The sequence below is a fragment of the Felis catus genome, chromosome C1 (genome assembly GCF_018350175.1).
Source record: "Felis catus isolate Fca126 chromosome C1, F.catus_Fca126_mat1.0, whole genome shotgun sequence".
In the NCBI taxonomy this organism is placed as follows: Eukaryota; Metazoa; Chordata; class Mammalia; order Carnivora; family Felidae; genus Felis; species Felis catus.
Genome location: NC_058375.1, coordinates 173,153,723 through 173,169,009, shown reverse-complemented (window position 1 = coordinate 173,169,009; position 15,287 = coordinate 173,153,723). Strand labels below are relative to the sequence as shown.

General features: G+C 37.4%; 1 protein-coding gene across 6 annotated transcripts in view; it reads right to left on the bottom strand.

Annotated features, from left to right (window-relative positions):
- Positions 1-15,287, bottom strand: part of FSIP2 (fibrous sheath interacting protein 2) — a 95,356-nt gene that overhangs the window by 18,876 nt on the left and 61,193 nt on the right. For 5 of the 6 annotated variants that reach the window (XM_023259535.2, XM_045034111.1, XM_045034112.1 and 2 more), the window contains 2 exons: positions 12,265-12,759; positions 10,591-10,691 (listed from right to left, as the gene is read on the bottom strand). In XM_023259535.2, coding sequence (XP_023115303.2) covers positions 10,591-10,691; positions 12,265-12,759 — 596 coding nt within the window. The remainder of the gene's footprint in view (positions 1-10,590; positions 10,692-12,264; positions 12,760-15,287) is intronic. The other variant, XM_045034114.1, reaches the window with a different exon arrangement.

Here is a 15,287-nt window from a genome sequence, read left to right as displayed (position 1 = left end):
CCATTTTGGGCTTATTTTTGTGTATGGTGACAGAAAGTTGTTCAGTTTCTTTCTTTTGCATGTTGCTGTCCAATTTTCCCAACACTATTTGTTGAACAGACTGTCTTTTTTCCCATTGGATATTCATTTTTACTTTGTCAAAGATTAATCATATAATTGCAGGTTTATTTCTGGGTTTTCTGCTCTATTCTGTTGATCTATGTGTGCATTTTTATGTCAGTAACATACTGTTTTAATTACTACCACTTTGCAACATAACTTGAAATCTGGAATTGTGATATCTTCAGTTTGTTTTTCTTTTTCAGTATTGCTTTGGCAATTTGAAGTCTTTTGTGGCTCTGTACAAATTTTAGGATGGTTTGTTTTAGCTCTGTGAAAAATGATGGTGGTGTTTTGATAGGGATTGAATTAAATTTGTAGATTGTTTTGGGTAGCCCAGACATTCTAACAATATTTGTTCTTTCAACCCATGAGTATGGAATTCTTTTCCACTTCTTTGCATTACCTTAAATTTCTTTCATCAGTGTTTTATAGTTTTCAGAGTATAGGTCTTTCACTTCTTTGGTTAAGTTTATTCCAAGATATATTATTGTTTTTGGTGCAGTTGTAAATGGGATTGTTTTCTTAATTTCATTTTCTGCTGCTTCATTATTAGCATATAGAAATGCAACATATTTCTTCACATTGATTTTGTATCCTGCAACTTTACTGAATTCATTTATCAGTTCTAGTCTTTTCTTGGTGGAGTTTTGATGGTTTTCTATTTATAGGATCATGCCATCTGCAAATAGTGACAGTTTTACTTCTTCCTTACCAATTTGGACTCCTTATATCTCTTTTTGTTGTCTAATTGCTATGGCTAGGAGTTCCAGTAATTTGTTGAATAAAAGTCAAAGAGTGGATATGTTTGTCTTATTCCTGACCTTAGGGGGAAACACCCAGTTTTGCACCATTGAGTATGATGTTGGCTGTGGGTTTTTCATATAAGGCCTTTATTATGTTGAGATATGTTCCATCTAGACCTACTATGCAGAGTTTTTATCATGAATGTGTGTTGTACTTTGTCAAATGCTTTTTCTGTATTGATTGAAGTGATCATATGGTTCTTATCCTTTCTCTTATTGATGTGATGTATCATGTTGATGGCTTTGTGCATATTAAACCACCCTTGCGTCCTAGGAATAAATTCCACTTGATTGTGGTATATGATTTTTTACGTTATTGTTGGATTTGTTTTGCTTGTATTTTCTTGGTGATTTTACATCACTATTCATGAGAGATATTAGCCTGTAGTTCCTTTCATTATGGTGTCTTTATCTGGTTTTGTATCAGGCTGATACTGGCCTCATGGAATGAATTTGCATGTTTACCTTCCTCTTGTATTTTTTGGAATAGTTTAACAAGAATGTGTATTAACGCTTCTTAAATGTTTGTAGAATTTGCCTGTGAAGCTACCTGGTCCTGGGTTTTTGTTTTGGGGGAGGTTTTTTTTTTTTTTTTTTTTTTATTACTACTGATTCAGTTTCATTGCTAGTGATTGGTCTGTTCAAATTTTCTATTTCTTCCTGCTTTAGTTTTGGTAGGCTATATGTTTCTAGGAATTTATCCATTTCTTCTAAGTTGTCCAAGTTTTTGGCATTTAGGTTTTCATAATATTCTGTTAAAATGGTTTGTATTTCTGTAGTGTTGTTTGTTATTTTTCCTCTTTCATTATTAATTTTGTTTCTTTGGGATATCTTTTTTTAAATGAATCTTCCTAGAGGTTATGATCTTTTCTTTTTTTAAAAATATATATTTATTTTTGAAAGAGAGAGACAGAGTGTGAGTGGGAGAGGGGCAGTGAGAGAGGGAGACAGAACCTAAAGCAGGCTCCAAGCTCTGAGCTGTCAGCACAGACTGATGTGTGACTTGAAATCATGGACCACAATATCATGACCTGAGCTGAAGTCAGATGCTTAACCAACGGAGCCATCAAGGCACTCCTGTTGATCTTTACAAAGAACAAGCTCCTGGTTTCATTGAACTACTCTTTTTTCTTTCTTTTCTTTTTCTTTCTTTTTTTTTAAATATGAAATTTATTCTCAAATTGGTTTCCATACAACACCCAGTGCTCATTCCAACAGGTGTCCTCCTCAATACTTATCACCCACCCTCCCCTCCCTCCCACACACCCCATCAACCTTCAGTTTGTTCTCAGTTTTTAAGAGTCTCTTATGTTTTGGCCCCCTCCCTCTCTAACCTCTTTTTTTTTCCACTCCCCTCCCCCATGGTCTTCTGTTAAGTTTCTTAGGATCCACATAAGACCATATTTCATTCTTTCTCATTGCCACGTAGTATTCCATTGTGTATATAAACCACAATTTCTTTATCCATTCATCAGTTGATGGACATTAGGCTCTTTCCATAATTTGGCTATTGTTGAAAGTGCTGCTATAAACATTGAGGTACAAGTGCCCCGATGCATCAGCACTCCAGTATCCCTTGGGTAAATTCCTAGCAGTGCTATTGCTGGGTCATAGGGTAGATCTATTTCTAATTTTTTGAGGAACCTCCACACTGTTTTCCAGAGCAGCTGCACCAGTTTGCATTCCCAGCAACAGTGCAAGACGGTTCCCGTTTCTTCACATCTTTGCCAGCATCTATAGTTCTCCTGATTTGTTCATTTTAGCCACTCTGACAGGCATGAGGTGATATCTTAGTGTGGTTTTGATTTGTATTTCCCTGATAAGGAGTGACGTCGAGCATCTTTTCATGTGCCTGTTGGCCTTCTGGATGTCTTCTTTAGAGAAGTGTCTATTCATGTTTTCTGCCCATTTCTTCACTGGATTATTTGTTTTTTGGGTGTGGAGTTTGGTGTGCTCTTTATAGATTTTGGATACTAGCCCTTTGTTCGATATGTCATTTGCAAATATCTTTTTCCATTCCGTTGGTTGACTTTCAGTTTTGTTGATTGTTTCCTTTGCAGTGCAGAAGCTTTTTATCTTCATGAGGTCCCAATAGTTCATTTTTGCTTTTAATTCCCTTGCCTTTGGAGATGTGTCAAGTAAGAAATTGCTGCATCTGAGGTCACAGAGGTTTTCTCCTGCTTTCTCCTCTAGGGTTTTGATGGTTTCCTGTCTCTCCTTCAGGTCCTTTATCCATTTTGAGTTTATTGAACGCAAACTCCATTGAGTTTATTGAATGGTGTGAGAAAGTGGTCTAGTTTCAACCTTCTGCATGTTGCTGTCCAGTTCTCCTAGCACCATTTGTTAAAGAGACTGTCTTTTGTCCATTGGATATTCTTTCCTGCTTTGTCAAAGATTAGTTGGCCATACTTTTGTGCATCTAATTCTGGGGTTTCTATGCTATTCCATTGGTCTATGTGTCTGTTTTTGTGCCAATACCATGCTGTCTTGATGATTACAGCTTTGTAGTAGAGGTTAAAGTCTGGGATTGTGATGCCTCCTGCTTTGGTCTTCTTCAAAATTACTTTCGCTACTTGGGTTCTTTTGTGGTTCCATATAAATTTGAGGATTGCTTGTTCTAACTTCGAGAAGAATGCTGGTGCAATTTTGATTGGGATTGCATTGAATGTCTAGATTGCTTTGGGTAGTATTGACATTTTAACAATACTTATTCTTCCAATCCATGAGCACAGAATGTTTTTCCATTTATATATTCTTCAATTTCCTTCATAAACTTTCTATAGTTTTCAGCATACAGATCTTTCACACCTTTGGTTAGGTTTATCCCTAGGTATTTTATGCTTCTTGGTGCAATTGTGAATGGGATCAGTTTCTTTATTTGTCTTTCTGTTGCTTCATTATTAGTGTATAAGAATGCAACTGATTTCTGTACATTGATTTTGTATCCTGCAACTTTGCTAAATTCATGTATTAGTCTAGCAGACTTCTGGTGCTCCACTGCACATTCAGTGTTATTATAGAAAGATATGGGTTTAGAGTCATTGTGATGTCTGTATGTTTTATGCTTGTAGTGATGTCTCTGGTACTTTGTCTCACAGGGTCCCCCTTAGGATCTCTTGTAGGGCTGGTTTAGTGGTGACAAATTCCTTCAGTTTTTGTTTGTTTGGGAAGACCTTTATCTCTCCTTCTATTCTAAATGACAGACTTGCTGGATAAAGGATTCTCGGCTGCATATTTTTTCTGTCTAGCACCCTGAAAATCTCGTGCCAATTCTTTCTGGCCTGCCAAGTTTCAAAAGAGAGATCAGTCACGAGTCTTATAGGTCTCCCTTTATATGTGAGGGCACGTTTACCCCTTGCTGCTTTCAGAATTTTCTCTTTATCCTTGTATTTTGCCAGTTTCACTATGATATGTCGTGCAGAAGATCGATTCAAGTTACGTCTGAAGGGAGTTCTCTGTGCCTCTTGGATTTCAATGCCTTTTTCCTTCCCCAGTTCAGGGACGTTCTCAGCTATTATTTCTTCAAGTACCCCTTCAGCACCTTTCCCTCTCTCTTCCTCCTCTGGGATACCAATTATGCGTATATTATTTCTTTTTAGTGTATCACTTAGTTCTCTAATTTTCCCCTCATACTCCTGGATTTTTTTATCTCTCTTTTTCTCGGCTTCCTCTTTTTCCATAACTTTATCTTCTAGTTCACCTATTCTCTCCTCTGCCTCTTCAAGCCGAGCTGTGGTGGTTTCCATTTTGTTATGCATTTCGTTTAAAGCATTTTTCAGCTCCTCGTGACTGTTCCTTAGTCCCTTGATCTCTGTAGCAAGAGATTCTCTGCTGTCCTCTATACTTTTTTCAAGCCCAGCCATTAATTTTATGACTATCATTCTAAATTCTTGTTCTGTTATATTGCTTAAATTGTTTTTGATCAATTCATTAGCTGTTGCTACTTCCAGCAGTTTCTTTTGAAGATAATTCTTCCATTTTGTCATTTTGGATAGTCCCTGGGGTGGTGTGGAACTGCAGGACACTTCCTCTGTGCTCTCTGGAGTAACTTGCCTTGGTGGGTGGGGCCGCAGTCAGATCTGATGTCTGTCCCCAGCCCAGCGCTGGGGACACAGTCAGACTGGTGTGTACCTTATCTTTCCCTCTCCCAGGGGCAGGACTTACTGTGGAGTGCTGTGTCCCCTGTCTGGGCTACTTACACACTGCCAGGCTTGTGGTGCTGCTTTCATGGGGTCTGGCGTATTAGCCGGAATGGATTCGCAAGGTGCACAGGGGCGGGAGGGGTAGGTTTAGCTCGCTTTGCCATCGGTGGTCCTCTGCGGGAGAGGCCCCGCAGCACCAGGGAGGGAGGCCAACCAGTCAGAGGGATAGATCCACAGAAGTACAGCGTTGGGTGTTTGTGAAGTGCAAACAATTTTGGTGATGGGAACTGGTTCCCTTTAGGATTTTGCCTGGGGGATGGGTGAGGGAGATGGGCAAGGGAGATGGCCTGGCCAGCGCCTTTGTTCCCTGCGGAGCTGAGCTCTGTCTTCCAGGGCTCAACACCTCTCCCTCCTGGTGTCCTTTCACTCTCCCCCTCTCCGAGCAGAGCTGTTGACTTATAACATTCCAGATGTTAAGTCCCGCTGGCTGTCAGAACTCACTCCGTCTGGCCCTTCCACTTTGCAAGTCAGACTTGGGGGCTCTGCCTTGCCTGGCGGGCTGCCCATCCACCCCCACCCCCACCCCAGCTCCCTCCCACCAGTCTGTGTAGCGCACACCACCTCCGCCCTTCCTAGCCTCTTCCGTGGGCCTCTTGTCTATGTTTGGCTCTGCAGAGTCCGTTCCTCTAGTCTTCTGGCAGTTTTCTAGGTTATTTAGGCAGATGTGGGTGGAATATAAGTGATCAGCAGGACACGGTGAGCCCAGTGTCCTCCTACTTCTTTCTTTCTGCCATCTTCTCTCCTCTTTCTTTCTTTCTTTCTTTCTTTCTTTCTTTCTTTCTTTCTTTTTCTTTCTTTCTTCTCTCTCTCTTTCTCTCTCTTTCTTTCCTTCTTTCTTTCTTTCTTTGTTTCTATATCATTTATTTTGGCTCTAAACTTTATTATTTCCTTCCTTCTATTAAGGTTAGGTTGTTTATTTGAGATTTTCCTTGTTTCTTAAGGGAGGTCTGTGTTGTGACCAACTTCCCTATTAGAACTACTTTTGCTGCATCCCAAATTTTTGGACCATTTTGTCTTCATTTTCATTTGTTTCCATGCAATTTGTAATTTCTTCTTTGATTTCTTGGTTCACCCATTCATTGTTTAATAGCATATTATTTAACTTCCATATTTGTGGTCTTTCTAGATTTTTTTCTTGTGTTTCATAGTGTTTCATAGTGTTGTGGTCAGAAAAGATGCATGGTATGACTTTGATTTTTTTTTAATTTGTTGACACTTGTTTCGTGGCCTAATGTGTGATATATTCTGGAAAATGCTCTGTGTATACTTGAAAGGAATGTGTATTATTTTGCTGTTTTAGGATGGAATGTTCTGAATATGTCTGTTAAATCCATCTGGTCCAGTGTGTTATTCAAAGCTATTGTTTCCTCACTGCTTTTTGGTTTGGATGCTCTGTCCACTGATGTAAGTGGGGTGTTAAAGTCCCTTACTATTATTGTCTTACTATCAGTTATCTCTTTTATGTTTGTTATTAACTGTTTTATGTATTTGAGTGTTTTCATGTTGGGCGTATAAATATTTACAATTGTTATATCCTCTTGTTGGATTGTTGCCTTTCTTATTTTATAATGTCTTTGTCTCTTGTTGTCTTTGTTTTAAAGTCTACTTTGTCAACTATAAGTATTGCTACCCCAGGTTTCTTTTGGCATCCATTTGCATGACAGGTGTTTCTCCATCCCCTCACTTTCAGTCTACTGATGTCTTTTTTTGAAGTGTCTTGTAGGCAGCATATAGATGGGTCTTATTTTTAAATTCATCCCGACACCCTATATGTTTTGATTGGAGCATTTAGTCCATTTACATTCAGAGTAATTATTGATACTTATTTATTGCCACTTTTTTATTTGTTTTGTGGTTGTTTCTATATATTTTCTCTGATACTTTCTTCTTTTGCTCTCTTTTATGGTTTGTTGGCTTTCTTTAGTGATACACTTGGATACGCTTCTCTTTTTTCTTTACATATGTATTACTGGTTTTTGATTTATGGTTACCATTAGGTTTGTATAGGACATCTTATGTATAGAGCAGTCTATATTAAGTTGATGGTGGCTTATGTTTAAATCTAATTTTTATTCCTTTCCCTCCCATGTTTTAGATATATGGTATCATATTTCATATTCTTTTATTTTTGAGTCCCTTGACTGATTTTTACAGAAATATTTATTTTTACTTCTTTTGTGTTTTTTACTTTTCCTAGTCTCACTTATTGTCTTCCTTTCCACTCCAGGTGTCCTTTTTAATATTTCTTGTAAGGTTGGGTTAGTGGTCACGAGTTCCTTTAGTTTTTGTTTGTGTGAGAAACTCTTCATTCCTCCTTCTATTCTGAATGATAGCCTTGCTGGATAGAGTGTTCTTGGTTGCAGATGTTTCCCTATTAGCATTTTGAATATATCATGCCACTTCCTTCTGGCCTGCAAAGTTTCTGCTGAAAAATTCACTGATAACATTATGAAGTTCCCCCTTGTATATAACCGTCTTCTTTTCTTTTGCTGCTTTAAAATGTTTTTATCACAATTTTTGCCATTTTAATTGCTCTGTCTTGGACCTCCTTGGGTTGAATTTTGGGGGAATCTCTGTGACTCTTGGATCTGGATATATGTTTCTTTCCCCAAATTTGGGAAGTTTTCAGTTATATTTCTTCAAATAAATTTTCTGCCCCCTTATCTTTTTCTTCTTCTGAGATCTCTATAATGCAGATGTTATTATACTTGATACTTTCTTAAGTATCAAGTAATCAGTGACTGAGTTCCCTGAGGTAATTCTCAGTTTGTGTAATTTTCTTTCTTCTCTTTTTGACAGCTTGATTTCCATTACTCTGTCTTCCAGGTCATTAATTTGTCACATGTGACTAGGTCTGTTTCTATGTGTTGGAAAAGTTAGCCACTCCTTGCTCTTTAATAATCATAGCCTTATGGAGAAGATGTCCTGTAGTGCCCTGCAGTGCAGTATCCTTGTTCCCCAGGGCCTGGCATTTCAGGGAGTATGTCTTATGTGTATTGCGTGTGCTCTGCTATTGAATCTTGGCCTCTTTTTCCTTCAGTCCAATTGTTTGCAGAGGCTGTCTTTGCCTATTGTGGGCAGCAAGATGTGCAATGGTCTGCTTGCAAAATGAGACCTGCCCCTGCTACTGCTGGAACTGAGGTCCTGCAAAATTTGAGAGGTCAAATAATGTGGTATTTACAGGGTTTGTGCTGGTCTTCTGGGGAAGGGGCCTGCAGTGCTGAGACTGAGGTTAGCATGACTGGGAAGGGTGGATCTGCTGAAGTATGGGGGGGGGTGCTTGGTGCAAGCAAGTTAGGTAAGAACTGCTGTGTTGTTTCCTGAAGGTGGCCCTTGTTTATGCTGGGGGGAAGGGGAGGGAAATGGCATCTGCTAGCTCCTTTGTTCCTGAAGGGGCCTACCCAAGATCCTTGTGTCTCTGGGCTGTGCTCTGACAAGAGCAGATCATTCTCTCCCCTGTCTGCCCCCTGAATTTTTCAAAATGCTGGTTCTATGCTGTATCTGCATGGGCTGTTTGTCATGCTGTCTCTTTTAGGGCAAGGATGCCACTTCCTAACACCTTCTGAGCTCTATCATAGCCAAGCCTGCTGATTTTTAAAATTCCAGACTTTAAGTCCTGCTAGTTTTAAGAACTCATGAAATTTGACTCCTCTTAGTCTCAAAGGCAAATATTACAGAGATTCATTCTCCTCATTTGTTGGCTTCCCTGTGTGAAAGTCTGTATTCTGCCCTTCTAGGTGCCACCAGTTCCCTCCCTATCACAGAAGCCCATGGTCTGTTTTGTTCGCATACCATGTTTTTACCCTTTCTACCTTATTGATGAGGTCTCTTCCTTGCCTTTAGTTATGGAGTTTCTTGTACCAGTCTTCCTGGTTTAATTATGGCTGGCATGGGTGTTATCTAGTTGTATCCATGGGACAAGATGAGCTTAGGTTCCTCCTAATCTGCCATCTTCTCAGCTGAACTTCAAAGACTCCCTCTGTCTGATATGCTTTTAAACATTTTATTTTCCAGGAATGCTTCCCATCATGCTTCTTCTCAGGACCTTTAATATTCATTACATCCCCCTGCCTGTAAGCTCTTACTCTCAGGTACATCTGCAGTCCCCTGTGATTTTCATGCACTGTGGCACCCATCAGCTGCCTTCTGTGATTTCAGGCATGGATCCAAACTGTGCCACTGTCTCAGTCTATTTAGGTGAGACAGAAACATTCCCTCAGGCACCCGACAGGTAGGCCAGAACAATGCAAACAAGTTCCAGTCTGCTCTTTCCAACCCAAGGGAGGGAACTGAGAATTGAGCCATTTCTTCCCAACTGTGTCTTGTCACATTGCAGAGAGGATTGGGCAAAGGCAAAGGAAAATCTGTGGAATTTCCTACTGGTTTGAATATGCCTTTTCCTTGATGAGACATTCACTTGGTTGCTGCAGATATTTGACTGCTTGTCAGAGCTCGTATGAAGTTGTTTTATCAGTATGTAGTTTTTTTTTTTTTTTTTTTTTTTTTTTTTGTCTTCCTGAGGAAATAAGGGACTGCAGTTTCTTGGTCTGCCATCTTGCTCTAAATTTACATTTATTTGATGTTATCTGTGCCTTCTGTCTTCATCATTAAAATAAACAGTAGAGAGGTGCCTGCATTACTAGTGTATTTTAAAACAACCATTATGCAGGAAAAAGAGGCAATGATGGGCCAGGAATAGATGTCACAAAAATAGTGTCACTGTTGAAAGCAAACAGTTCCTTTATGGTATGTGGAAAGAACTGTAACCAGGCAAGTTTTTCTTCTTATACCTATTGCATCTCCTATAGTCTTATAAACTTAAGAACAATGTTGAAGAAATTTGAGCTCTTCTAGATACAGTTATTAGATTTCAAATCTACAGTATACTTTTCTCTGTCCTCTATAATTGCCACATACTCCAGACTTTGCCTCTATAGTCGTCCAAACCTGAATTGTCTTTTCATGTAAATGCTTTCTATCCTTAGAGGACGACATCAAACTCCATTGTTTTTTAGAGTTCATCTATGAACCGTCTACCTTACACTGCTCCCTTTCATCTTTGAATCGTTCCTACAGGCAGTTATATACACTGGAACATTTAATTCATGAAGAGAGTTGAACAGGAACCCTTTGGGCTGATAGTGCAGATACTGTTATGCCTGTCTCCCAGGGTAAAAAAAAAAAAAAAAATATATATATATATATATATATATATATATATATGCAAATTCTTTATCCAAAATACTGCTATACAAGAAAAAAATGTACAAATCAGGTAACTATAAATTAGGGATCAGGTAGAAGGGGGAATGCCTCAGGAAGTCTTCACAGTGGGAGGGTATAGGTAGGAAGAATATGAAGGAATGAAAGAAAGTCTAAGGCTGAATACTGCCCAACCATAGTTTTACCAGGGGCCTCATTCTTCCAATAAGTAATACTTTCATCTCAAACTTCTGTTTTTATATTGCTTAAATTTCACATACCTGGAAGATGCAATCAGATCTTCTAGGTTATATGAAGATGAACTCATAATTCTGTGTATGAAGTGATGTGTTGGTTCAGTAGTAAGATTCCTTTCTTCTTTCTGGAAAAGTGAAAACCATTTGTCACATACAGATTGACATGTACTTTCTCACCTTATTGGCATATTTTAAACTCTAGTCTACACACAATGAAAAAAATATCTAGAAATCACTTAAAAGATGGATGAACCCCATGATTCTCATTAAAAGATCTCTTTCCAATATGTATTTTTTTGGGGAATGACTTAGTGAGGATGATCTATTATAATATGGGAGTTTGAATAGATTTTAAATTTCAGATTGTTTGAAGAATATAGTTTTCCATTTCTGCACTTTACAAATATTTTAAATCATACCTTACCGACTTCAAAAAGGGAAAGAAAAGAGACATAACTCTGTTCAATTCAGATGCTTTTCAGATTAATTATCTTAACATGTACTCTGATCTATTTGTTGGGAAGTCATGTGTGATTTCATGACCATATTTTTTACGAGAATACCATTATTGTGATTTTTCTTAAAATCTCAAAAAAAGTGAATATTGAGATTATTGTTCATATAATCCATTTTGAATTTTGCTATATACAATTTGCTATACATTTGCTATATACAATTATGCTATATGCTATAACATTTCTTTGGCTACCTATAAATCCAGCATTTCTGAATATGAGACTCAAGAAAACTATTCTGCAGACTGCATCTGGTCATGAAATTACACATAGCTTCCCAACAAATAGATCAAAATTTGTGTGAAGATAATTTACTTGTTAAGCTTCTGAATTGAACACAGTTGTATTTCTTTTCTTTTTCTCTGGCTCATCTCAGCTTCTGTATTTACACATGAATCATGTTAATTGGATAATCAATAGAGTTGTCTCACCAGGAAATCCCAAATCATACAAAGTTTACAAAAACATGTTTTGGTACTAATTATTGGACATGACCAACCCCCTATGATCACTGAAGTTGAGGCTGTCATTTCAGAGTTATGATTCCAGGGACAAGAGCTATGCCCCACGATAATGGTGGAGTTTATGGGCTGATTACAAGGATGATACTTAAAATATTTTGATTAGCCTGTTCATTTTGGGCATGTTGGCTAAGTAACTTTTAAGAAAAAAGTTGGCTATGTAGCTTGCCCAAAGGAAACATAGCTATTAAAGGAGAGTCAGGAATCAAACCCAGACAATTTGAATTTGTATGGATCTTTTTTTCACTTCCTCCTATGTTGACCCAATCTAGTCCTATCCTACTTGTGTAAGTCTTCTTACACAAAATGTTCAATTTTGGCTGTTATTTACCAGCCAAAATAACAAAAAGGACTGGAATCGATTAAATGATATATTTAAATAAGTAGCTTGCATTTCTTTTCAGTGGTTTTCATTTTCTGTTCTCCTTGGGCTTCTAACTAATCTAGGTCTCTTTCAATTATCTGCTTTCCCTCAGTTGAGTTTCATGGTTTCATCTGTTAATAATTCTGTTATACTGTAATTAATACCAGGCTTGGGAAGAGACTGGAACCATGTAAGTATTCTTTACTGCCTAATTAAGATACATTCATGGACAGAATATCTGAAGATCTCTATTCTTTGCATAGATATCTGGTCACTGACAGTTATGTTTCTCATTCACCTTACTCTGTGGCTCTTTCTTCCAAGAGTCTGTTTCAGTCACGGCTGTTGAGCACGTGGCCATGTCAAACTCAGCAATGGTTCTTTTAACTTTTCTCTCCTTAAGTTCTATTATGTGATTTGAGGTTCCTTCAGTACTTTCAATATTTGCACTGGATGTGGACTGACAACATTTTCTTAAAGAAAAAAAATTTTTCAGGGTGTTTGTGCTTAGTGTTGGCTTGGGAGAAACAACTTTGCTTTCTACTGGCTTCATGGCTTTTTTCACTTGGTCTTCAAATTGCTCTCTGAAGTATTCTTCTTTTACAACCTCTCTTAAAACAACTTCATCTTCAGACATTAGTCCCTCTTCTATGATACTTTCTGAATCTTCTTGATCAATATCATGAGCTACTAAGCGAATGATAAGATCTTTTTTGGTCTGAACATCCTTTAAAAGCTCTACCTTGGTGATATCAGGCTTTCTTATATTCTGAAATGAATTTCTGCAAACAGCCTGGAATTGAAGGTACAATGAATATTAAAAACCAATGCTTCATTCACTCTTTCTGTGGTTCTATTGTAATATAGCTATTTTAATATGATTTATAGTTTCAATTTAAGTAGTATTATCTTTCAATGCCACTACTTGTATAAAGAAGAAACAAATGAAAGTTATAAAAAATATTTGTCAGTATCTAGCATTATTTTTAATATTCCAGAGATCATATTAATCTGCCAGAATTTACTCCCAAGTATAGAGGAAGGTCTAACATAGGTTTCCTTCTAGTCTTTTTCTTTTTCTTTCTTTCCTTCTATTTATTTATTTATTTATTTAGCTTAGATTTTATATTTTGTTGCATCATAATTTACTTTTTGTTTTTTCATTGACTTTGAAAGTTTGGGGACAGAAGTGGACACTATAATCCACTTTTCTAAAATTCTACATAGGCAGTCATAGAGAATCTAAATGTACATATTTGTAATAAAAAAGCACGGTATTGTCTGATATTGGCTTTTTAAAACGATGAATAACCAAACTTGTGAAGGTCTTTGACTCCTCAATCCCTGTTCTTCCACTCCTGATCTTGGTTATATTTTCCAAAAGAATCTTCACAACATAACTTTTAATGTTTTTCTTACCCTCCCAAGTCAAGTCAATGGAAAACTTTCCATTTTCAATGTTTAAGGACAAATCAAAGACAATGATAATTAAATAACATAATTTCTCTAATTTCTGTAGCCTTTGATGATGCCACAGAACCTCCAAACTGAGTTAGTAATCTTAGACTTCAACATCCCTTTGTAACACTGTGATCCAGTTTTTCAGATGATGCCCTAAAAAATATCTTCTGTGGAAACAAAATATAGAAACAGCTTTTTAAGAAGATAAAACACAATAGGGGCGCCCGGGTGGCGCAGTCGGTTAGGCGTCCGACTTCAGCCAGGTCACGATCTCGCGGTCCGTGGGTTCGAGCCCCGCGTCAGGCTCTGGGCTGATGGCTCAGAGCCTGGAGCCTGTTTCCGATTCTGTGTCTCCCCCTCTCTCTGCCCCTCCCCCGTTCATGCTCTGTCTCTCTCTGTCCCAAAAATAAATAAACGTTAAAAAAAATTAAAAAAAAAAAGATAAAACACAATCAATTTTGATTTTCTGTGTTAATAGAGGGAACTAGTGGTTTAGAAATCAAAAATAATTCCATATGGCTTTGGAATTTGTTATTATATCTAGTTTGATATGTATATTCCTAGTGTGTTGGGAATTTATAGTACTCAAAACAGAAAACAAAGTACTGACATGGAGCCAACAAATGTTTAGATTCTTTGAACTAATCTATTGTTCTTTTGTCTCTTTTCTGTCCCTATGCTAAAGATATATAGTATTGGAACCCAGATTCGTGCAAATAATATGTCTTGATAAAGTTCTATGTATCTGCTTTAAAAAAATTTTTTTTAGGATGGCTTTTCTTCCCCTTAAAAGGACAGGGGTAATTTTTTTGGCTTAAATATTCTCTTTCCCACTGTGTGTGGTCTATAAATGACTTAAGTAAAGAGAGGCATTAACTAAGAGTAAGATTTGTGACAGACAATTCTACAGATAATTAAAAACAGATTTTGAATAATGTTAGTTTACAGTCTGTTCATACAAATCTTACCCCAAGGGATTACTTATATATAAATGAAGACTCCTAAGCAATATGCTAATACAGTGATGAGAACACATATGGAAGAGTAAATCTTAGAGCTGGAAGGAACTGTCATCTGGTCCAGAAAATGTAGGGCAAAGGAGATTAAATTAGTGCCTCAGCCCATGGTGATCTCAGTATTTGAGTATGAAAATATAAAGCACTAATTAACATACTTACCAACCCTAAGATGGAATTCAGTGCCTTACAAGATAGTACTGGCAAAACATTCACCTCAAGTTTATGCTCCAGGGAGAAGGGTTCTATCAAACTTTGCTCATTTTCCAGGCCACAGATTATATCCCTAAGCATACCCAGTCTTCTGATGAGTGAACACCATCAATTTAAGGGGATTGACAAAAATCAAAACGTGTAGATCAGTGTAACTCTATAGGCCAGACAATTCCTTTGTCCTCAGTGCTATAGTTTCCATGTAACAAGGACATCATTTTGACATTTTAAAGTCCTTAGGACTTTAATCAAATAATATATTTAATCACATAATCAAATAATATGTTTGATGCCCTAGTGTGTAGCTAATTTAGGGCAGAACTAGGTCCAGTTTACCAAAATGGCAGCATTAGGGCAACTGGGTCTCAAATATGGACAGAAGAGGAAACTGGGCACTTATAGAGGATATAGAAAAAATCGAGGAAGGCTAATTAAAATAAAATGATAACAAACAAGTATAATCTAGCATTTGTAATGTAATGTTTGTTAGTGAACGTTGCTAAAAGTAAAGAGTACCACTGTTATAGAGTCGTAAGTTTGAGAAATTAAAACTATTTTAGATAGTTTTTGAAACCTCATATATCCTGATATTCTTTAACTGGCCTTTAAAAACTGCTTTAGCTATCCACAA